General features: G+C 33.7%; 1 protein-coding gene across 5 annotated transcripts in view; it reads right to left on the reverse strand.

The window, feature by feature from the left end:
• Nucleotides 1-497: 497 nt before the first annotated feature.
• CNOT2 (CCR4-NOT transcription complex subunit 2) overlaps nt 498-26,385 on the reverse strand; it is a 108,037-nt gene continuing 82,149 nt past the window's right edge. For 4 of the 5 annotated variants that reach the window (XM_074402559.1, XM_003927792.4, XM_074402558.1 and 1 more), the window contains 11 exons: nt 25,585-25,767; nt 23,214-23,293; nt 20,597-20,722; nt 18,651-18,775; nt 17,591-17,711; nt 17,335-17,491; nt 13,367-13,428; nt 13,228-13,277; nt 11,313-11,413; nt 8,933-9,077; nt 498-1,649 (listed from right to left, as the gene is read on the reverse strand). In XM_074402559.1, the coding sequence (XP_074258660.1) occupies nt 1,563-1,649; nt 8,933-9,077; nt 11,313-11,413; nt 13,228-13,277; nt 13,367-13,428; nt 17,335-17,491; nt 17,591-17,711; nt 18,651-18,775; nt 20,597-20,722; nt 23,214-23,293; nt 25,585-25,767 (1,237 nt within the window). In that variant the 3' untranslated portion in view covers nt 498-1,562. The remainder of the gene's footprint in view (nt 1,650-8,932; nt 9,078-11,312; nt 11,414-13,227; nt 13,278-13,366; nt 13,429-17,334; nt 17,492-17,590; nt 17,712-18,650; nt 18,776-20,596; nt 20,723-23,213; nt 23,294-25,584; nt 25,768-26,385) is intronic. The other variant, XM_039471861.2, reaches the window with a different exon arrangement.

A 26,385-nucleotide genomic window follows, 5' to 3' on the forward strand; every position in this document is an offset into this window, starting at 1 on the left:
GCCTTTTTTCCTACTCTCTAGTTCTGCTGTGGTAGCTTCAATCTTCAGATTTTTTAAATACAGTATTTGTATTAAGATGGGAAAAGAATCTGTCAATTTGTAAATAAATAATAAAGCTTAGGTCAAGTCTACCCATTCCCATCTTACAGCTTACCTTAATTTGCACATTACTTCTTAAAGATAAATCTCAAAGGTCTATCAAGAAATTTCTCCTAAATTTTTCACAGAGGTCCTATGGTTGGGTTCGAAGAGTATTCAGGATATTTTATTTCTAATGCTGCCACAATCCATTTAAAAATATTTTCTCTGATTAATACTGTCTATGTTTTTAATCTACAAGTGAAATGATTCACTATTATTTCCATTATATTACTTGTTGGAAGCTAGAAGACATTTGAATCACACCATTCAGTCTGATATCTGTAAAACTTCAGTTTTCTGTATTTTTCATGTTGAAGAAATAACTTCACAATTTCAAATCAAAGCCAACACTGCAGTGAGGAGAGCTTTTCTACTTTATTACAAAGAGAAGAAGCCTTTATGTGGTCAGAAAATACAAGATTGATCTTTTTTCTCTTCCTATGAAACGCTGCTGTTCGAACAGCCAGAGTGAATTGTCTCAGTTCACTTCTTTAAGTCCCATCACATTCACTTGGGTATGGATGTCCTTGGCTGCTGAAAATCTGGCCCTTTTAGTGCACAAGGCGACAAAGTCCCCTGACCAGCAGTTCCAGAATGTCCCATTTTCATATATTGCATCCATGCACACCTCCTAAAAATGAGGTACAGCAGGGCAAACATTTTCCAAAATAGATGTCATATATATAATATATACACATTCGTACATACATACCTTTATTCATGTGATGTCCAAAAATTTAAAAAAAATGTACACATTTATTACAAAATCGTAACAAAGACTGGACAGTGTTTTGCTCATTCTGGAAAGATGAAGCTCAGTAATAACACAACCCTGGAAAACCATCCAGAGATTGTGGCAATATCTTTCTTCTAAACAGTCAGATATTCTTGCATTAAGCTTGGCGAAACTGCCTTTCAAAAACAGAAGGGGAAGTAAAATGAAGGAAGCAGACCTTGCTCATCTTTCCAAATGAAATACGAGAAGGATCTTCACATAAAAATGCACAAACATTTGTTATTTTATTACCAATAGTGCTACAATGAACAATGCAAATTTTGTGGTCTAATTGTGTTGAGTCTTTTGTAGGTTTTCCTTTTTACATTTTAGAAACTATATGGTAAACTTCTGTCAGTGTATCTGCTTGTCTTTACAGACTCAAGTCTGTCTGCTGGCAAAAAAGGAAATAAATGAAAAAAATTCAGACCCTGCTCAAACTAGAGAAAAACAAATTACAAATTTAGTTGTTGGGCAGCACATAATTAGTAAGGCAGGACCTCAAATGGTGACCCTTTGCTTAAGCCAATTGCCAGATCCTCAAGGAATTAAAACCAGGGTGCCTGAGCCACATCAGTTCTGCAGTTATGTTGAGTATTGTGCTGAGACAGCCATACCCCAAGAAAAGGGAAGTCTTTTTTTTTTTTTAGAAGGCTTGCTGAGCAGGGTTGTAGTTGAAGGTGGATGGCAGGTGAGGCCGTTCTTCTAATTTGTCATATTCCAGATGGAACTCCTATAAAAACAAATTTGAGAATTTAGATGGTATCTTTCCCTTTTCATCTCAAATTATTGTCAAAATATATTTTAATATACAAATAAAATACCCAATATATATGAATCAACATCAACACAAATATGCCAACTTTTCCCTCTACATAAACTACAGCTTGAAGAAAAATAATGTGCTCTAGTTTCTAACTGATGAGTACAAAAATACAGACATTTTCTGTGTGTAAGTGAAGAGACTACTAACGAACATTTGACACTGAAATGTTGTGTATTGTTTTTAACTTAAAAAAAGAGAGGGCAATTACTGTATCTCTAACTCACTGGAAATTACAGGACATTTAAAATAAAACCCTTCAATAAAATATAAAAACCTAAAAATTTATTTTGTCCATGAAAAAAGTTTAGAAATAATTTTCCAGTTTGTCTGTATTATACTTACATTTTAAAAAAAGCAAACACATAAAGTTATTCTTACCTCATTAAAATCTGGGGAAAGCAATGAACTTAAATTAAAACTCACGCATCAACAGACTTCCCATTTCACAAACCGAAAACTCTGACTCAAAGGTAAATCAACTGCCATCTAAAACTACACAATAGTTCTACTGTAGCAATATTTGAAGACTAGAACTAGATAGCAGCTCATTTTAATCAAACTTTCAAAATGATATTAACTTCATGAGTCTTAAAATTTAAGAATGGTGAAATAATTTCTTCATGATACTTCCCACCCAAGATCAAGAATAGAAATGCAGAAAATAACTATGTATATTAGAAAAAAAATGCAAACAACAAAAAATACCTCTGCTGCAAGCCCAAAAAGCAAGAGGCTCTAAAAGCCTCTTATCAATTCTATAATCTGAATTAGCACAAATTATCGCACAATCAAGCTTAAAGAATTATGAAGCTTAATAGGCATTATGTTTTAAAGATTAAGCCAACAAGTGACATTAGCAACTGCAGTTAATATATTTTACCTTATCTGTCTGGTTTCAAACTGATTCCATGATGGATATTTCCATTATTAAATTAAAATGAAAACCTACAGGTTATAATGGTCAAATTTTAAGATGGAATACCAAGTATTTAAAATTTAAAGATAATAAATTTAAACAAATTTAAAGATATTACAGACCTAACAGGCAGAGTTTATTGAAAGCCTAATATGTGACAAATTAGAGATATAGCTAATTTTATTCTAATCTTTGTAATAATTTTGTAAAACAGAATTATTTTCACTTTGTACCTGAAGAAAATGAGGTTTACAAGTAACTTGGCCAAGTCATACAGTGAGTGCAACACCTAGGATTAGGATCCAGACCCATGTGACAAAAAAACCTGTGTCTTTTGTAGTATAACATATCGTTTTTAATCTTTTTAGTTCAAGATCCAAAACAGATTCATTTACTTCATTACGTGGCAATCCAGAAATGCTGAAAAAATTCAGTCCCCTTTTCTCTTGGTATAAAGAAAAAGGAAAAAAAAAAAAAATCAGTCCCCTGACAAGTTTATAAAGAAGGTACACCATGGCGACTTTTACCCAAAAAGGCTGACTTCACGTGACTGGTACAGTAACTAAGGCACAGAGGTTATTTACTTATCAGTAAAAATTACCAAACAGCAGAATCACCACCATAACCACAACATCCTGCCCTAATGCACTGTGTAGTCACTATTTTCCCTCTCCCCAGCCCTAGCTAGGAATTAAAGTAATTTTATTGCTTTGTTCAAGTTGAGTATCTGAATTTGTGAAGAAGAAAATATACTCTTATCATTCTTCTGAAATTAAAATGGGCATTTTTATTTTCGAAATGTGTAGTTACAGGGAAAAAAGTCTATTTGTAATTTTGACAAAATAAGAAGTTCCACTGAATAAGTTAACTAAGATTTTTCACACTGGTGAACTACATTGTATTACTAGGAATTTAAACTAGATTAACTTTATCAGTGTACATTTTTCCCCCTAGAAAAATAATCAGTTTAAACCTAAGAAGCATAAATAACTTGGATAAAATTTTTAAAATCTTCACTCTATCAGAAATTTGGAAATTATATAGATCAAATTTTGCCTTCCATGTTTTTCAATCTTGTTTTCCACATATTTTTATTCTTTTAAAAATATATAAAGGTTACTTTAATTTGATTACTGGTAACACCACTTGCATGTTTATGTTATATATACACACATACTACATACATGCATATCTTTGTACATTCTGTAGAAGCAAGTCTCTTCTATGTATACTACTATCTACAACTTGGAATAGTGCTAAGCCCCTAGTGGGTATGTAATTAACATATGATAAATTAATAAACATAAGCTCTCTTCCTTTGTCTCAGGAACAGAACACTTAATTTTTCTAATATCAAATAATACATTAGAGAGGGTGTATTTATGTATTTGCTTCTAGTGGAAAAAAAGGATTTCTAAATTATAACATAATGATTGGAAAGGCTAGAAAGAGTTCCCAATAATTTTTAGGCAACTTTTTAATACCTCAGTTCTTCTAATTAATAAAATTAGGCTATGTATTCTCCAAAGGTTACTTGTATTCTCCAAAGGTTACTTGTTCAATTGAAGCAAAACTGAATGCAATGTTTTTATATAATCAAATAATATTACAAAAAAACTGATGTATTCACAGATCTAGTTATGTAGAGAAACATACACCATAGATATGTTTTCTCAAATTCTCAAGAAATGTCAGCTTTCTCTTAACTACATGTTGAGTATCTCTTATATGAGGTACCTGGGAATGAAAGTGTTTCAAATTTTGGAATATTTACACATCTAAAATGAGATGGGGATGGGACCCAAGTCTAAACATGAAATTCACTTATGTTTTATATATACCTTATCCACATAGCCTAAAGTAATTTTATTTGTGCATAAATAATGAGGTTTGTGTACACTGTACACTGAACCATCAGAAAGCAAAGGTATCAGGTACAGAATTTTCCACTTGTGACACCACACTGGCACTCACATGTTACAGATTTTAGAGTATTCCGGTTTTAGATTTTTAAATCAGAATGCTCAATCTGTATAGTAAATCCATACTAACTTGAATTTTAGGAAGCAGCAAACTATCTTAAATACAGTTATTAGAAATAATCTTTGAAGTATATATTACTAAAGTATAAAAACTTACTAATATGTAAAAGTGAAATTAATGAAAAATCACATTTACATCAGACTGTCACATAAAAAAATCTTAACTGTTAGAAATCCTCATGGATCCATGCGGTCAAATTAGGCCAAAAAACCTCTTAAATTCTAAGTCTTTGAGAAAGCTACTGATAATAAGGCAGCCTCTATCACCTAAAAATTCACTGTGGAAGAAATTACTTTAAAAATTTTATGCATGAAGATTGTAAACACTATCTGAATCACTGGAAATTTAACATTAGTTGAGTATGAGTAATTATAGCAAAAAGACACAGGACAACATGGCCTGCTAAGAAGTTATGAGTATCTGGCCGGGCGCGGTGGCTCAAGCCTGTAATCCCAGCACTTTGGGAGGCCGAGGTGGGTGGATCATGAAGTCAAGAGATCGAGACCATCCTGGTCAACATGGTGAAACCCCGTCTCTACTAAAAATACAAAAAATTAGCTGGGCATGGTGGCACGTGCCTATAATCCCAGCTACTCAGGAGGCTGAGGCAGGAGAATTGCCTGAACCCAGGAGGCGGAGGTTGCGGTGAGCCGAGATCGCGCCATTGCACTCCAGCCTGGGTAACAAGAGCGAAACTCCGTCTCCCCAAAAAAAAAAAAAAAAAAGTTATGAGTATCTAAAAGGAAAGAACAAGCAAAATATAATGTTAAATTTAAAAAAACTAGTGATAGGATCTGGTTCTGTCACCTAGGCTGTAGTATAGTGATGCAATCACAGATCACTGCAACCCTGAACTCCTGGGCTCAAGCAATCCTCCCACTTCAGCCTCCCAAGTAGCTAGGACTACAGGAGCACACCACCATACCTGGCTATGTTTCTCTCTCTCTCTCTCTCTCTCTCTCTCATTTGGTAGAGACAGTCTTGCTATGTTGCCCAGGCTGTAGTATAGTGATGCAATCACAGATCACTGCAACCCTGAACTCCTGGTCTCAAGTGGTTCAAGTGGCCTTGAACTCCTGCTTCATCCTCTCAAAGTGCTGGGATTACGGGCATAAGCCACAGTCCCTACCCAATGTCAACATTTTAATGTATATATTATTGATTTATAGAAAATTCTGTAAATAAATAATGGATTGGATTCTAGAACTGAGGGTCACAAAATTTTTAGGAGGTAAGAAATACTACTGGTTTAGATTATCTGATCCCATATTTAATACTACAATTATCTGAAATAGTAAGTGATTTAGGGAAAAATGCTCATACAAAATATTATGAATGGACACATAATATTATGAAAGGACTTCTGGATTATGATGTAGGCCAGTTCAGTACCTTTCAACAACACCGTAACAACCAGCAATTATTAAAGATATTAATTCATACTGTAGGCTTCTTATAATGCGTTGAGGTTATTTAAAACATGTTCTTTAATATATGTTCTTTAACTGTGAACAGTAAGGCACACCCACTTTACAAATGGGGACTCCAGCTAACTTGGGACATGACATATTACTAGATTTTCTATAACTTAATGAAGGCTGTTAATAAACATACTTATGAACAGGTCCAAGATTTCTTAATTCCTAATCAATATTCTGGGAAAGCACTTAACAAACACATCCTTTAGAAATTTTTTTTGAATAATTTATTCTGTGACTATAACGGAACTTCAAAGTTTTAAGTGTGTGAATTTCTATTTTCATATAACCAGGAGTAAGCTGCTTATGAATATCTTCTTAATACCATCAATTCTGCCTATTTTCATTACTTTGAAAATAATTTTAAAGCATGTCAGTGCAAGGACCAACAAACTGTTACCTTCAAAGAGATCTGAGGGAGTAACTTAATGATGTCATCTCTCACATTTTTCATGTCACAGTTAAAAAGTTTAAAGATAAAGACAAAAGCTTAATTGTAAATGAGATAGCCAAAACTGAGCAAAATTATGGTTTATATATATGTTAAATATGTAAATCCATATTTAGATCGACACAATTTTCTTTAAAATGGCATTTACTTACTTGATAGAGGAATCGCTTTTGCTGGAAATTAAAGGGATTCCATATTAATGTTTACATTGTTTTCTGAATATTGAACTTTATGAGGAGAACTTAATCCTGGAAAGCTGATTTTCTCACGTAAGTTGATTTCCTCACAAATAAATCTAACTAAAATTTAACTAAAATTATGTAGCTATTTTATTGCAAATATCCACCCCTTTTTACATATGCAAGTTTGGAATAATTTACAGTAATATTGAGCAAAAGTATTTCAATTGAATGGAGAAAACTTCAGTTATTTCCTAATAAACTTTTTTTCTTCCTCCAAAGATTTTTTTTTTTTTTGGGGGGGGGGGCAGGGGTATCCTGTAGGATCACCTAATCCACAGGTTCTTTAATTATGGACCAGGACCACTGTCATCACTGGTGTCACTTAGGAGCTTGTTAGAAATGCAAATTCTCACCCACAGACTCACTAAATCATAAACAATAGAGGTATGGTCCAGAAATCTGTGTTTTAACAAGTTTTTGAGGTAATTCTAATGCAAGCTATAGTTTCAGAACCAGTGACCTAACCTAATAAACAATCAGCTCTGATTTTTTCATCCTTGCAAAAACAGTAGTAAGCTATAATAACGACAATAAAAACAACAGCAGTAAACTACAACTACCACCACCACCGTGTATCAAATATCCAACAAGTGCCAAGTACCATAGTGTGTGTGTCTGTGTGTGTGTGTGTGTGTGTGTGTGTGCGTGTGCGTGTGAAATCTAATTTAATCTTCATGAAAACTTAGAGGAAAATCTCATCTCGATTTTATAAAAGAAACAGGCATGAAAAAGAAAACTGTAGAAGGTCAAAGCATAAATAACAGCAACAGGAATTAAATTCAAATCCATGATACAAAGGCTATAGCTTTCTACTATAGACTATACTATGTATCTTAAAGAGCAGGTACCATATAAAATGTCTCAGGTACTCTTTTTAATTAATGTGATTATTTAACTAAAAGGTTAACTCATAAACATGCCTTTTGAAAACATGATATTCACATAAATTGGAACTGTTAAAATAACTCAAATACAAAATACTGTATGTGGACCTGGTCTGAGAAGTAATGACATTTACCACTGAGAAACATCTAAAAAAAATAAGATTTAATTTCTTATGTGGATCTTATTTTGGTGTTGTCTATTAGGGGTCATCTGTTTTTATTTCTTTTTTTGAGTTTTACATAAAATCTTGGGATGTGTAATTTTTCATGATAAATATCTGGTAAGTATTTTACCTTGTCTTCTCAAAATGTTTTACCTTTTTAAAAATTATATTAGTAAAACAGATTCAAAACTATAAACGAGGAAAAAAACAAATCAACTGCTAAAAAACTGTCCAAAGAACTAATTGTCAGAAACATTTTTCTTCTGTTTAAATTTATTTAAGACAAATTTAACTCTTTAATTTTCAATCCTAAGGATCACTGATGAAAAATGTATCAGAAAAATCATGGAGTTATAAAATCAGGTAATGTGGGTTATATTCTCTACTAGGCAGACTAAATAAACACAAGGTACTAAAAACCTGTGTGAAATACACATTGACACTGATGAAAATTTTGCACATGGGATAGTTAAAAGGCATTTAAGTGAGGAAAAGTTGGAAAACCAAAATAAAATAACATTTATCCATAGTCTACTTCTCCCCAATATTTAGCAAAATAGTCGTAGAAATAGTCATGGTTAAATACTTGTAATTTTCTTTCTTAAAATGACTTGCAAATAAAGATTGAGATGTATTTCCTGCAATTAGCTTAAGTGTAAAAAGCCTGTTTATATACTGCTTTTAGGAAAATCTCATCCTTGCTTAGTTACAAAAATATAAAAATATATGACTGAGGTTGCAAGAAATATCTTTATTTTACAATGCAGTAGACACAAAAAATATTTCAAACATTACCAAGGCTTGTGTAAAATTACAAATCTCTTAACAAATCCAATAATCGAACTCTCAGTGAAATGGACTGTTTTGGGACACCAAGATGATGGAACAAAAGAACTGGCAAATATGTGGCATATTATTAGAAATGGATATAATGGTACGTATAAACAGATAAGAGAGGACATTTATTTCTTCAAGTCTAGATTTATACACTTGCACATGGAAAAAAATATACCTTAGCTACTTTCCTCCAGTTAAGACAGTCAAAGAAGTAATATGTTCCCCTCTCATAGGTATTGGTTTTCATTGTTGGCTCCATGCCGGGTGCCCTGGTAATCCATACTCGTTCTTCTTTGTGGTATCTCCAATCACGGTTAAAACTTCAATTTTTAAAAGAAAAGATAATTAACTTTTTCCTGTGGCTTACATCAAACAAGTCCTACATTTTATAAAGCTTTCCTCAGGAAAAAAAAAAATTACACATAAAATATATAAATATGAATGCTTCCTACTCATTTATTATGTTATTAAAATACAACCCGAGCCGGTCGCGGTGGCTCACGCCTGTAATCTCAGCACTTCGGGAGGCCAAGGCGGGTAGATCACGCGGTCAAGAGATCAAGACCATCCTGGTCAACATGGTGAAGCCCCGTCTCTGCTAAAAATACAAAAAATTAGCTGAGATGGTGGCGCATGCCTGTAATCCCAGCTACTCAGGAGGCTGAAGCAAGAGAACTGTCTGAACCCAGGAGGCAGAAGTTGTGGTGAGCCAAGATTACGCCACTGCACTCCAGCCTGGGTAACAAGAGCGAAACTCCGTCTCAAAAAAATAAAATAAAATAAAATAAAGTAAAATAAAATAAAATACAACCCTATTGAAATATAGAAACATTAATTCTTAACTTGTCCAGAAGGCACACTAATTATATATACATCTTTATTAACTAAAGAAACTTTTTACACAAACAAGGATTTAAAAAGTTTTATAAGCAATGTAATAAAAACACAGGCAGGCCAAATAAAGACACAATGTATTACAAAAACTTCACTAAGGTCCTTTCTTGCTCTTAACACTCAAAAGAAATTGAGGTATCTCCAACTATTTGCATTATTTGATAAGGAACTAAGTACAAAGTCTATTTATGTAAATTCCACATAATTCTGTAAGTATCTTGAAAATAAACTATTTTGAAAAATTATACTAAATATATTACTGTATTTTTTATTTAAATTTCATTGATTGTAAATTCTCAAAAGCTAAGAGGAAATTATTACAATTCATACATGAATCAATGAGAATTTGCACTACTTGTAAACTGAGGAAGTAACATCCAGAGGAGGTCATGTCCCACAAAATAAACCACCATGTAAAGAAATGCCTTCCTACCAACATAATGAGGTAGTTTTTAAGACATAAATAAGATATAATAACAGAACTGCCAGTGATAGATGAATGAGTGACTGAATGAATTTCTTTACTACTAAACAATTAAAAGGAACAGGTAATAATCTCTATTCTCACAAAAATGAAGGGAAAACTCCTCTCAGTTGTGAAGTAAAACAATTCATTATCAACATAGTGACTTTTATATTTTGATCCAAAGCCATTTATACAAATGCTATATTAGGAATGCTATCGGAGAAAAGGTCTCCCAATCATAAAAGGTCGTAATTACTAATAGTATACTCTATAGTAAATATGTTAAAGAGTATGGTCTATTGATAACAAAATGTGTTACCAATTGTACATCTGAGTAATGACGGAAAACTTATTTTTAGAGCATCAGGTAAATACAGATCTGCTCAGGGAAAAAGTATCAACGAGCCAATTTCTTCACATTAATTATTTGTTTAAATTGGCCAACAGGCTGCTGACAATGAAAATGTGGACCTTATTTAATCAGCATTTCAAAACACATAACAAATATGCACAGTGCCTTACCTATAAGTAATGTTTATAAAATGATGAAATTCAGTATCTATTAATATATACAGTCTTGAATTAGATCATATAATTCACATATTTACAAAAATTAGATTCACCAAACCCGTGAGTTAAGTCAGTTTTGCCTTCTTATAAATCTGGCATTTATTAATTAATTATTTTTAGAGACAGGGTCTTGTACCGTCAGCCATGCTAGAGTGCAATGGCACAATCATAGCTCACTGTAATCTTAAAACTCCTGGGCTTAAGCAATCCTCCTGCTGTAGCTTCCCAAGTAGCTAGGACTATGTAAGTGTGTGCCACCACACCTAGCTAATATTTTTTCTTATTTTTTGTAGAGATGTAGTATTGCTATACTGCCCAGGCTGTCTCCAACTTCTGGGCTCCAGTGATCTGTCCACCTCAGCCTCCCAAAGTGCTGGGATTACAAGTGTGAGCCACTGTACCCAGCTTCAGCATTAAGTTTGAAATTCTTTTTATGTATACAGATTATAAAGCCATGATAAGATGTGGTTTTAATCTAAATTAAGTTCACTTTTATAAATGTAAAAATAAATTTATTGATGGAGAAATAGTTCCACTTAAAGATAGCCATCATCACTTAAAGAAAGATGTTTTCATAGTCAAGATCTAATATAATATAAAGGTGATTAAAATATTTTGAACATACAGCTCCACTGCAGCTAAAAGTTGTAATACGTCTCCTCCATTCATATAATAGAGATAGAAGAGAAGGTCTTCACCGTATCGGCCAAGTTTTATTGCAGCCAGCTGAAAAAGAAAAATAACTTATTCTGAAATATAAAACAAATCTGCAAATCCTAACATATAGTTGCTACTACTAAAGTATAAATGGAGAGATAAACAGAAACTCCCCACTTTGTAGAAGATAACAATTATTACATGATTACACAGACAGGTAGTTATTATTCTAAAAGGGAATTTTCTCATTTAAATGACTCAAGTCATTTAAACAATTATTTCTGGTGCATCTATTCGATATGCTGATTGGAAAAAAAGCTAATTAAAAACTTCCAAGCAAGATAAAATGTTAACTGTATCACTACAAGGATTTAATACTCAATGGGGCAACAATACTAACAATAACATTGTGCTCAGAGATCTAGGACTTGTATTCAAGTCCTGGTTTTATTACTCATTAATATGACCATGTCCTAGAATTTAACATTTATTAGCTATACTTGTCAAATGTGGACAATGACACCTATGAGGGTTATTAAGAAAACAAATAAAATGAGTAAAAGTACATGAAAACACCTTGTAGAGTGTTGAATATTATAAAAAATGTTAACTGAATCTATATCTGACAGTGATTGACAAGTCAGTTAGTTGCATGTTTTCAGCAAATCACAGATGGTGAATACAAAAATCACAGAGATGGCTTTTTAGTTTGTTTAAATAGATGCCTGAAACATGACTGCTTTACATTTCTCTCCACAAGGTAGAAACATAACTGCCTACCAAACTAAAGCACAGGTGAGGCTCAATAGTCTGAAATTTTCACATTAAAATATACCTTAAAAGTGTCCCAAAACAACATTTTTATCTTATTTGATCCTATACCTAAACATTTATTTGGTTATTATACATTCTCTGAATGTAATTTTTCTTTCTATTCATGTTATCCCTATTCAGGCAGCAGCCCCAATGTGACAGATTCTCCTAAATTAGTATTTCTCAAATTGGCATAAGAAAAGGTCTGGAACTCTTAGGTAATTGGAGTGAAAGAGCTCTACAGTGGAGGTGGGAGCAAGTCGCACAATCCACAAATAGAAAATAGGAGACCTCTTTTACTTCTTGCCTCCCATTTACTCAAGTATTAAAAGACATTGAGAAAGGTATCCCTTTACTTGCCTGTCCACAACATCAACATCCACTTGACCACAGAACTGTAAGGCACACTCAGAATGCTGTCATACATACACACATACATATATATTTACACACAAATATATAACAAAAATATATTTCTCTAAATTATGTTGTCTCCCAAGGCTAAAATTCAGGTATGATTGTGCCCTTTTTTTTTTTGTAATAGAAACAAATTCTCAGTTCTTCTAAAGCAAAAAGTGCCACCATTTTTTTTCTTAGATTGAAAAAAGATATTAAGCTGCAATCTGTTGTTAACAATTACTTTAGAATTAGAATTTTAAGTAATTTAAAAAATGGAAATGAAAAACTACAGAGAAAAATCAAAGGTCATAAACAGTTTTTAAAAATACAGACCATCTCATTAAAATCACTGTATCTGTAATACTTATAAAGAAAATCTTTTTACTGGTAAGGTCATAAAATAAGATTATCAGAAGGAAATTTATCAAATGTTCCAAGCTAGCTTATTCCCATCAACTGCAGTTAGGTTGTAACCTATTGTTAAATATAAGAATTTTCATTTTTTTTTAACCAGTCCTAACATTTATCATTTAACAAGTTAACATGGACATATGAAAGCATATTCCTGAGGCCATTACTAATTATTTCAAAAACAGAACGCTGTCTGAACTGAAAAACGTGAAAAATAGGTAAATTCATGCTGACTGAGTAGAATAATAAACTACACTCACCTTATCCCTAATGTGAATGTTCGTTAAGTACTCAGATGGAACATGGAAGTCTAGATAATAAAATGAAAAAAGCCTTATTAACTGATTCTCAGTTGTAAATATGTTTTTAAAAGGTCTAAACACAAATGGATTCTCCTACCTATGTCTTGAGGTCGACAAGGTGAAGATGCCCAGGGTGATGCAAATTTGGGGTAGAGATTTCTGAATAAGGGGGAGAAGAAAACATTTTGAAATCCAAAGCAGAAAAACAGATTTCTAATTTTAATTCAGGAAAATCAGGAAAAACAGAGTCCAAATGTAAAATGAGCATCTTAACTTCTAGTTCCCTTACTTGGGTTTACTGACTTACACAGAAGCAAATGAAGAAAGGGTGGGGGGGGGAAGAAGCCGGAGAGCAAGGGAGGGAGTGGGGGGAGGGGGGAGGGGGGAGGGGGGAGGGGGGAGGGGGGAGGGGGGAGAGAGGGGAGAGAAAGAGAGAAAAATGACAGGACTCTTTCCCTCACTATTCTTGCAATGGAGTATAAATAACACAACATATCGCAATATACAAAACATATGATTAAATATTTTCTACCTTTACTTGACTTCAACTCAAGATGCTTTAAATTCTTCAATACCATGCCCCCAAATTAAATTACTTTCCCATTTATTTATGCGGCAAGAAAAACAAGGAGTATTTGCAAAAGTTTAAATTCATCAAATATTTACTGAGTGCCTATTACAAACCTGGCACTGTTCTAGATGCTTAAGATACATCAGTGAACAAAGATCACTGACAACATGAAACTTTCTGGTTGAGGATGATGGGCTGGAGGGAGGCAGACAAAAACAATGAACAGAATAAATAAGTAAACAATGGCCCATGTTAGAGGGGAACTGGGAGGGGAGACTGGATGTATAATTATTAAATAGGGTGGTCAGTTAGGTTTCATTAAGCCAGATCTGAAGATTTAAAGAATATGAGGGAGAGAGTCATATTAATTATCTGGCAGAAGACTCTTCTAGTCAGAGGGAACTGCCAGAGCAACTAAGGAAGGGACGTGGCTAACATGTCTGAGGTACAACAAGGTGGCTAGTGAAGCTGAAATACAGTGAACAAAGGGAAAAGCTGTTGAGGTGGAGTAGGGGGACAGACAATAACCATGTAAGAACTTGTAGGCCTGTAAAAATTTGGGGTTTCTAGCCAGGTGCAGTGTCTTGCATCTGTAATTCCTGCACTTTGGGAGGCCAAGGCAGGCAGATCACTTGAGGTGAGGAGTTTGAGATCAGCCTGGCTAACATGGTGAAACCCCATCTCTAACAAAATACAAAAATTAGCCGCGTGTGGTGGCATACACCTGTAATCCCAGCTACCCAGGAGGCTGAGGCAGGAGAATTGCTTGGACCTGGGAGGCGGAGGTTATAGTGATCCAAGATTGCACCATTGCACTACACCTTAGGCAACAAGAGCGAGACTTCGTCTCAAAAAAAAAAGAAAAGAAAAGAAAAAGATTTGGGGATTTTAACCATAATGAAACCACAAACTCTATTGAGCAGAGGAGTAAGTTATTAAAAAAGGATTGAATTGGCTGCTATATGAAGAGAATGTATGGGCAGGGGTATAAGAATAATCAGGGACATCCACTGACTGGCTAATGGAGTATTCAGGTAAGAGAATAATTCAAACAAGCATGGTAGCAGTTAAAAGTAGTGAGCCGGATGGGTGCGGTGGCTCACGCCTGTAATCCCAGCACTTTGGGAGGCCGAGGCAGGCAGATCATGAGGTCAAGAGATCGAGACCATCCTGGCCATGGTGAAACCCTGTCTTTACTAAAAATACAAAAATTAGCCGGGCATGGTGGCACGCGCCTGTGGTGCCAGCTACTCAGGAGGCTGAAGCGGAAGAACTGCTTGAACTCAGGAGGCGGAGGCTGCAGTGAGCCGAGATTGCGCCACTGCACTCCAGCCTGGCGACAGTCTCAAAAAAAAAAAGTAGTGAGCTTTGATCAGATTCTTATATATTTTGGGAAAAGACTATTGTGGGGTATAAAAGAAAGAGGAGTTAAGAATAATATGTCAAGCTTCTGGAACTACAGAGTTACCACTGACAGACTGGAAAGCCTGTAGACAGAACAGGTTGGGACGTGATCATGTAAGAAATATTTAATTGGCAATTGAATGTAGAAATCTCCAACTCAGAAGTATGGAATGGAAATCTCTGTTTGGGATTCCTCAATATACATGGTATTTAAGAATATAAGACTAGAAAAGATCATCAAGGATGTAAATGTAGAGAAGAGGAATAACACAAAGAGGTCAAGAAGAAAAGGAAGAGGTACCGGCAAAGGAAACTGAAAAAGATCAACCAGTGAGGATCAGGTTAAGAATGGTGTTCTCAACTTCAAGTATAAGAATGTGTATCAAGGAGCAAGAAATCCTCCAAGTGACCACTGATTTTAATAGCATAGAAGCTATTTGGTAACCTTGATAAAAGTAGCTTTAATGAAGTGGCAGGGACAAAATCCTGATTGAAATGGGCTTACCAGAGAATGGAAGAAGATCAAAGTGAAGAAATGGAGATGACCCTTTGAAAAGTTTTGCTTTAAAGGGGTATCAAGAAATAGGAAAGAAACTTACAGAGGAGCTTCGATCAAAGAAAGATTTTCTTTTAAGATGGGAGAAGTAACAGTGTATTTCTATGTTGATGAAAATGACCCAACAAAGTGTCAAAATCTGTTAAGAGTCATGTTTCTGAGTTTTCAACAGAAGTTTTAAGTAGAACACATGGGTCAATTATGGTAATAGGGTGGAAGACAAGAATAATATAGATGCAGATGGCTGTACGTAGTTAGATTTGGTGGTTGGACTGTGCTAAATGTGCTCTTCTGATTGCTTCCATCTTTCTTAGTACAGTAAAAGTGAAAAAGCAAGGTCATCATTTGATAGTAAGAACAAGGAGAAAAAGTATTAGGAGGTGCAGAAGTATACAATAGTTGCATAAGGGAGCAAAAGAGTAAATGGACTAAGCATGCAAGGTGTAATTATCCCTGGTATAATTAAGAGCCTACCTTTCACATTCCTGGGCATGAATATAAAGAAAGACCATGCAGTAATGTCATGTGTTTTTCTCTAGCAGGACTCTGTAGCTACACAATGGGATACACACGCCAGGAATGATACAGGCATTAACAACCAGTATTGTAGATTTTGCCATCCAAGAATAACAACATGAGAAAATGGCAAAGTAGCTATGGGATATGTAAATGAATAATTATGACTGACCACAGAATTTCTTGGGTGAGAAGGGAGATGATCACAGGGGAAGACAGAGAGGGATATGGAAGAACAGTTAAAACACGGAAGAATCCATAGATTGAAGGTCCCAATGGAGTCAAATGATCATAAAAGTCACAGTAGTAGAAGAAGAGAAACAGAAAATAGAAAATGGAAATCAGCACAAGAGGACAGATTTTAAAATTGAGAGATTACAGTTACTAATAATGACTAGGTCAAAAGGATAACTAAAGGATTTGCTGAAGTATACTACAAGACAAAAGTTCCTGGAGGAAAGAAATTCAAAGAGCTGAGATTTCAGGACATACATATACACACACACACATACATATATAAACTGCCAAATTATAAAAGGAATACTGCAGAGTGACAGTGATTTAAGAGCTAATATGAGAGGAAATGACCCAGAGAATCAGCAGATTACAATGAATAGCAGTAGGTGAGAGAACCTGATGATGTGATATTACAAACTGGAAGTCTGGGCCGGGCATGGTGGCTCACGCCTGTAATCCCAGCACTTCAGGAGGCCAAGACAGGCGGATCATGAGGTCAAGAGATTGAGACCATCCTGGCCAACATGGTGAAACCCCATCCCTACTAAAAATTCAAAAAAAATTAGCCGGATGTGGTGGTGCGTGCCTGTAGTCCCAGCTACTCTGGAGGCTGAGGCAGGAGAATTGCTTGAAACCAGAAAATGCAAGTTGCAGTGAGCCAGAATTGTACCACTGCACTCCAGCCTGGTGATACAGTGAGACTGTCTCCAAAACAAAACAAAACTGGAAGTCTGAAGGGAGGTATTATACACAGACATGGAAATACAGAAAAAAAACTTACTCAGGAGAATTCAGATTGAGGCCTAATGTTGTTAAGTCACTTCCTAATGCAAGATGTACCATTCCTGGGTCTGTCTCTGCTGCCCTGATAAATGTTAACAGGCCAATCATTCCAAATTGGTCCGTCACCATCCCTTGAGGAATGTTAGTAACCCGACCTAGGAAGGAAAAACACGGTTGCTTTTATTTTCGAGGAAAAGTTTAAAAAAAAAAAAAAAGCATTCTATAATATCTTTGACATATTTCTAGAGTCCCACCATCAGGTAACACCTGGATCCCTTTTTTCTGCTGGTTATTATTTTGTGTTGTTGAACTTTTATCTCCAGGGAATTTGGGTCCATCTGTACTTGAAGTTGTCTTGCCAGATGTATTCAAATTCTAGCATGAAAAAAATCAAATGTGACATTAAAATTTGTTAAGCATACAAATTCAAATTCATATATTAATTAATACCTTGCTATTCATTCTTTATTACATTTAAATCCATAGTAAATTATTACCTGTTTTTCAAGTTCTATAGAAAACTGTTTCCATCATTGTTCCATGGTATACAAATAAATCCTATATCATCCACATTTGAGTATTTAAAGAAAAAGAAATCAAGGGAAAATGTTCTTATTTATTTCAGATCTTCAGTGACAGAAAAAAAAAAATCTATCTCTTTCTCAGGTCTTTATGCTTTGGGATACACTTGAAGTTACCCTCCTCAATGCTTTCATGTAAAAGAGAAACTAAATATAGTACATTACCTAAAATCACCAAAGCTACCTCCAAGATAAGTTAGAACATATAAGCTTTAAAACTTTATACTTATTTTAATTCTTACCAAACAATCTTCTTTATCAATTATTTTAATAATATATAAACTCCCATCACACACAAAGAAAAGCTATTTTCAGTGAAATGTGGAAGAAATAAACATATCTGTTAAGTCAGAAAGAAGAAGCTGAGTTGGTTGAATCAACACAGGTATAAAAATGTGTATAAATTCTTCAAGGAGAAAACTTACTCAAGAAAAACACAGCTCCTTAGAAGGCTATATTATCAAACTTCATGGGATCCAGCTGACAGGGACTACAATAAAAGTCTAAATTAACTCTGAGAAGTTCAACAGAAATTTGCAAACCTATATGAAATAGGAAAAAAATAGGCTATCTTCTAAGTTATAAAGCTTTTCCACATTCTTCAGAAGTTAGATTATTATAGATATCAAGATAAAGCAGTTGTGTAATAGTATTTAGTAAGTAACTGTTAATATAAGAGAAATCTGAAGGGAAAAAACTACATCACTCACATACACAATTCTCAGTTACTTACAGATTTACTGTCATCATTACTTGATGTTGGATCTTTATAGCTGGAGCCTGGTAATGCTGGAAAATCTTCATTGTGTATTGAGAAATCCTGGGATTGTTCATTTGCTGGTTTTGTTACCATTCCAACTACGTAATGAAAATAATCCGGAGAATTGCAATTGATATTTATGGTATTTTGCTACAGATTATAAAGTTAACTTTCCTCATGTTTAGACACCAAAAGGTTTTTTGTTTTTTTTAAATGCTATGAAAGCATATTTCAAAAATTAGTATCCAGGGTAACAATGAAGAACTAAATTTTCATTTACTGATTAATGAGTCAACATACAAAATAATACAAGGGAAATCAATGGTAATCCTGTAAATCTAATGTCATACATAGGTGCTTAAAAATATAATTTGATATTGGAATCATTGTTAACAGTTTTGGTTTAAAAGCTCATTTTACTTCAATATTTGACTAGATATTATAAATACCAGATTAACTGTCAAATACAAATGAACAAAATAAAATTTACAAGAATATGTCAGTATTCTACTAGAAAGTGACTTACAGAGTGAGCAAATTGCAATCACTTATAAAACAACTCCATATTATTTCAGATTTTCTTGGACTCCATGTTATAGATGTAAAACATGCAAGAACTGGGAAATAATCCTCCCACTATACTTGGCATTAGTCAGGCCCTTATTGGAGAACAATATCCAGTTTTGGGCTCCACAATTCAAGAACGATATGGAGAAACTAGAGATGGTCCAAGGAGAGCAACGGGAATGATTAAAGGGATGAAAAAATGGACCTATGAGGAAAGGTTAAAAACATTAGAGTCTGAACTGAGAATCAAGTAGCTAGGTACTCAACTTCCAGGGCAGATCATTTTTTCTTACTTTGGGGACACTAATTTGGAAACTTTCGAATATAAACAATAAATTTTTCCCTTCTTCATATATTGTTACTTGTATTCCTATCTGAATGGCACAGATATCCTTCTTGGTTGAAAATGTGATCAAATATTAACTCTATCTTAGACTAACTGATAAACTGATTCTTCTAAATTCACTGTTTCGTTACTGGTCTCTATCAGGCTTTCCCAAAAGAAAAAAAATATGTGATAAAAACAGTATAGCTACATTGCTGTCATAGAATTTTGTCTAAATTGTTATTGCATATGTTTCCCCTCCTTTATTTCTGTTTATCCTTGATTAGCCAAATCTCTTATCTATTAGAGATGGTGAAAAGGGTGATGAAGAATACTAATGGAGAGACCAAGAGTTTGCATAAGCTATACATGACACATGAGAAGTGGTTTTCAAAAGGGGCAATTTTTTTTCCCGCAGAGGACATCTGTCAATGTCTGAAAATATTGTCTGTCACAGTAGGGGTTGTGGAGGGTGGAAACAGAGGGTGCTACCGGCATCTTGTAGGCTGAGGCCAGGAATGATGCTTAATATGCTATATAAACACAATAGCCCCCCAACATCTCCTCTCTACAAAGAATTACCTGGCCCAAATGTCAATAGTGTGGAGGCTGAGAAATCCTGGCTCAGAAAAACATCTTCAATGTAGTCAGTCATTATTAATCACCAGGAATATATTCTTTTGAAAAATGTGTGATCAATTAACAAGAGAAAAGGCAGACCACAAAATAAATCACTTAAGGTAAACTAAGACAGGGATAACAGAAGAAAACAACTTCTGAATACAAATGAGGAGTTCCTCTTGGGTTTCTGTACAAAGTTTTCCCATTTAACTTTGCTACCATGGTATTCTGGAAAGAAAAATCACTTTTAATATATCACTTCTGAAAAAAATTAGACTAACTTGATTAGAAAATGCAAACATATATGTGTACACATACAAGCATAAGTATATGTACATGTAAATGCATGTGTGTGGGCATACACAATGGCAACTTCCCATTGGCCATCATTAAAAAGCTTAATTACCATAAGGAGCTCTTCCAGCCAAGGGGTTTATTAATGGAGTTGGGTTACCGCTTCCTTCCCTTCTGTTTCGGTCTGCTAATGCTGGGAAATCTGAAAGGTCCAATCCTGTCACATTTTCACTTCCATCTAAATAATAAGAAAGAACATTGGTTATTGATTCTACAAATATTTTTTAAGAGATTATAAAAACCAACTATAATATAATTCAAAATGACTGTGCCTTCTTCCTAAATAATGCACAGCACTGTACTAGGTGTACACTGGTGCTCAAAAGACAGTTACAGACTGAACTCATGTCAAAGAATTTCATGAACAATTTAGCAAAGCAATATGCAATCAGCATAATAAAAACCCCAAATCCTAGAGATATAACAAAGAGAATAAAAAGTGGAATATGGTAACCTAAAATTATAGCTTGTTAGCTAACAAGAGGGCGACTGTTACTGTATAACTGGTCTTTTCATTACGCTCAGATGGAAGTTGTATCTAGAATGCATGAAGCTTCAGTTAAACACAAATGGTAACAATGATAGTACCTCCTGCAAATGGCCAAAAAGATAGCTAAGGCACAGGCAGTGAAGCAGAGGCCCTGAGGACTTCCACCTGTATGTGATTGCTTTCATGTATGAACGTGTGTGTTTTGAGGGTGGGGAACAAGTAGGGTGGCAGTGGGGTTCATTCTCATATACAGTAAATGGGTAGGAAATATAGAAATATAATACAAAGCCCAGAAGTTTATATTACCTATTACACAGTAGGCGCTCAATAAATATATACAAAATAAATTAATTGTTTTTTAGTTCATTTTAATTAAAACAATCAGCCGGCTTCCTTTATAAATTAAAATTTAACCCAACTTGTCTACTTTGTCTATTTTAATCACCTCAGTTTCTTAACTTTTTAGTATTCTTATAACCTTGCATTCTTAATTTTTGAAGAAAACTTTCTACCTTCCTTTTAGCCTGCGCTATAGCTTTTCTTTAATTTTTGTTTCAGCCTTTTCAATTTATTTTGCCATTTCCCAATTAATTTTTAGTTTTCTCCAAATTTCACAATGGAAAGAATCTCAAACAGTAACTGTTATCTCAAGATTACTTCGCTGACAGAAAAACAACAGACATCATTAATCTATTAACATTCAAAGACAGGTGACAATTTCAAATTACAAGGGTAAAGGATAAATTATTTATTGTATACAATATCCTATTGTATATAAAAACTGCAGTTTATAAATTTGTTTCTGCAGTTTAAGAATTTTGGGAAAAAAAAAAAACAAAAACAAAAAAAAAAACGAACAACAACCACTGAAGGACAATAAAAAATTTATATCCTGTTTCTATATTTCTTAAATTCTTTGATTATAAATCAATTATACATTTTGAATATATATTAACTTTTAATACATATCTTTATTTAGGTCCTCCAAGATGGAATTTTCCTAGCATAAAATATGCTTAGTGAAAATAGAATTTAAAAAATAATTCTCAAGTCTTACAGCACTGTTTAAAACCATAATGCAGAATATAAGATGGCACTGGCAGACATCTTTACTGTTACTTGTGTCACATTTAGGAAAAAAACTGCAATTAAATTATGATATGCAGATGCAACCTGATTTCAAAGACATTAAAGTATGAAGAAATGTACATTTTAGAAACAATGGAATATAATATTTCATGCTGTATCTTGAACACAAACTACCATATACAAATGCTAAAATTTTATAATACAAATGCTAAAATTTGGTTTATCAAAGCTTTTAATCTTCTGTGATTAATCTATGCTGCTGAGCATACATTAACATTTAGAAATTAAAAGCTCATAGCTACAAATGACATTTCCTTATTAAATCTTCTCTCGCCTCTACATACGCTCCATTTCAGTGAGCAAATCTTTTACCTTCCACTTCCTTTACATTTAATTCTCTCCCAATAATGCTGTTCATTTTTGCTCCTATGATCATAACATCCTTTATTTCCTTTGTCAGGAAAGGGTCTGTAGGGTGGAGAGGGTAAAACCTAAAGCAAAATAGCAACAAAGCTTCCTGTTCTCTTCTATCTGAAGCAGTTGATAAAAGAAATAAACCAAAAGACTGCAGGAATTGTTTTATTATCAATATCAGAGTTGGTTTTCCACGTAACTAAATTTTATACATAAAACTGGATCAATAATTCATAAAGGTTAAATGCCAAAATTAGTATTATTAAAACTAAGAAAAAATACAAGTGATCCATACAATTTTAAAGGTTCTCTTCAATCTGAATCTCTATAGCCAGAATGTCATACCACCCAACCTAGTCTAAGCTACAGTTCTCACAGTGGCAGGACTGAGGATAGTAAAAGCTTTGAAGCAAAAGATTTGGAGGCATAAATACGAACTAAGTTAATGTGCAGGCTCTCTCTAGGTGTTACCATGCCAAGTAAAAAAATATATATATTTACAGATCTCTCAACTATTCACTGTATTAAAACCTATTCCTATTTCTCACTGAATTAAAATCTACCATCTAACACAATAAAAAATCCTACAGTATTTAAAGACCAGTATGTTGAATTGCTTTATATTTCATAAATCTATCATATTTTTTGTAGGGTACTAGCTCCAGAATAAGCTTACCTGTTCCATTAAAAATGTTACTTGATAAGGAGTTATTCATTCCAAATGCCTGATTCCTGTTCATTCCAAATCCAGACATACTGGGTACATAGAAAATAGTTTTAGATATACAGTAAGAACACTAACTTTCAGATGAAGAAAAACAAAAGTGTATATTTTTGGTCTCCTCATATAAAATAACAATGTTTCAAAACCAATACTAATATTATTTTTCTGAGTCTATTATCTTTACTTGAAAACTTCTCTAAAGTCCTTCCATGAACAAATGAGAACCAGAACATTTTAAGCAGATTAGTTAAAAAACAAAAACTCAAGAATTTATATATGAACCTTCAGAAAAACAGATTCAGGGCACCATTTTGTGTACTTGAAAAGCCAACTTACTGGATAGCTGAATTACCTAACCTGAAAAATATGCAGGTTAGTGTTAAGATTATTCTTGCTAACTAGTTGTTTTTCTTCTTTATTGGTGAGCTTGAAACTGTTGCTTTTCATAATAGATCTTCTCTCATATAGTGTCCTTCGTTCCTAACTAGAATATAAAACCCTCACGGACAGAGGAGTTTATGTCATACTCCTCCCATGTCAAAGTCCTCTCTGTGTCCTCTGCCCTTCAGTGTTCAGGAAGATATAATAGATACTCAATAAATATGTAGTTAACCTGAATTGAATGGTGCTTTTTAAAATTAAATTCACTGTTCAAAAATATATCATTCTTATCTAAAGTTTACCTTTCATATACTTAAACGAAAACACAGTCTATTCTGTTCCAAATTTTGAATTTAACGCACAACTGTATTTTGCAAATAGTTACAAATGCCTGCCTTCCTTTTTTGTACAAGACTAAGCATGTGAAGAAAAAAAACAAATGAGGCTGAACTTAGAGCAAGGCCAAATAATTAAGAGTGTCAATATGAATTGTTAATGTAGATTCTACAATGAAACCACATATTTTTGATGTCAAATATTCTTCCAATAAAAGGCACTTAGTGTATCACTGTTATAAGCAGGGTTAATCTGTTTGAAGATGACAGGGTTTTTGGGTTTTGACTAAATCTACAAAGCTATAGCAAAATGATTTTTTGATAAAACACGCAGCTGACAAAACAACAAACACTCTAGAGAAGAGCCAGAAAGTCAATGGAAATTTTTGTTTAATAGCATATTAGAATTGCTGATGCTATTACAGGTACCATCAAACATGGAATAAGTGCTCAGAGATGAAAACATTTTATAATAAATACAATTTGTCAATAGTAGAAATAAGCAGGGTTTTAGAGATCCATGTTACGTTGACAATTTAAGCAAAGTATATTTTAGTAACAAAATGTGAAAAATATAGAAAGGTAAAAATTGATATATACATTCAATGACCAATATTATGAGAATGTACAAAGATATGATAAAGATAAAAGGTTAGAAAGCTATCAAGTAGATGAGAATTTTGATAAACTTTCACTTTGAAAACCCTTCACAAGTAACTTTAAAAGAGCAATAAAATTATAAATATCTAAATAAAAGCAAAAACTGGAGTTTATGGAATAAAGATTAAACAGTAAATGTGCTAAACCTATTTTAATTAAGATTTTACTAGATAGAGGAAAATGAATCAAATACGTATGATGAAAACAACTAGATCAAGGTCATTTTTGTCCCTACATTTCTCCATTTATAAATACATATATACACGTAGGCAATTAAGCTTAAATACTACTTTTGCAGGAAAGTCTTACATTTCAGACATAATTCTCATACAAACAGCTTGAAAAATCCTAAAAAAATGAGTAACTCTTCTTATTTGCAAAGTATATGCAACAGACAGTGCAAAAAGAACTGAAAAAGTACAAAAACCCAACCTTTTGTTTTGAATCCCTAAACATCACACAGTTTTCAAATACTATAGATGTGATTTTAAAAGTCTTTGGTCGGTAAGTCTCCAAAGCACAAAACCAAATCTTACTTAAGAAGGTATTCAAAGTATAACTAAAGCAAAGTAGTAATAGTCAAACACATCTCCAGTTCTATTCATAAGCCTAGAACTCTTACCACACAGGTAATCAACTCATTTTATAAACAAAGAATATATCAACTAAACTTTGCCTGGTGGCGATCCAAGAACAATCCTTTTCTAACAACAACAACAACAACAACAACAACAACAACAACAACAAAGTTTTAATGTGCTTTCCAAAATCAAACTGATTTTCAAGAAAACGTATCACTTTGTGATGAGTAATCTTTGGACATAAACGCATGATGAAACACACTTATTAGAGAGAAGCCACATCTCAAGAACAAAGTAAAAATATGAAAAGGCAAATCTGAGGATACCCAGAAAGACAATTATACACATTATCAATAAACATCTTACCTGTTCACAGTAAAAGGCTGTCGAGAAGGCTGCTGCTTTGGCATACATATTATGCTTGGCGAGCTTCTGTTGGGGCTACCTAACCCTGAACTGCTCATGCTATTTGTCCTGCTAGGAATTCCAATGCCCTGACCAACCTGGGAGTGGTTCATCATATTCCTAGGATTCATAGGCAAAATACCCCTGAAAAAGAAGTCCATTATACTAAATAAGCTCTCCATAATTACTCATTAAAATTCTCTATAAATAATCAATTGGTCCTATCCTAGATCTCAAACATGCTTTCAAATTGCAGTTTTAATTTTTATTAATTCTTTAGTCATTCTACCTCTTTGCAAAGAAAAATCAAAGTAAACAAACAAGAAAGGGCAAATTATAGTGCAACTGATATAAGGTGGTATCTAAGATGAGAGAACTATTGGTGTGACTATGACATAAAATACAAATGCACTTCACACACATATTTAGCATAATTTCATTTCACAGGCGTATCATTCTATCCTCTGCATACTAAATGCATATTCTATGTCACCTGTTTTACTTTATGGTCATTAGAGCAATAGATGTGTGATGAGGCAATGATCACAAATATCTGGTGAGGAATTTTAAATTGCACATATTCCTTTCAGGAAGAAAGGTGCCTTTTGAAAAAGCTCCCCAGGAAGTGAATGACACTTTATATCCACCCCACTGACAACCAGTATACAAGCTGTAGTATAAATACCACGTGTACTATACTTAACAATTTGCACAGAAATAAAATGAACATAGGTATTTTCTTCCTCAGTGAAAGGCACTGAA

The sequence above is a fragment of the Saimiri boliviensis genome, chromosome 7 (genome assembly GCF_048565385.1).
Source record: "Saimiri boliviensis isolate mSaiBol1 chromosome 7, mSaiBol1.pri, whole genome shotgun sequence".
Lineage (NCBI taxonomy): Eukaryota > Metazoa > Chordata > Mammalia > Primates > Cebidae > Saimiri > Saimiri boliviensis.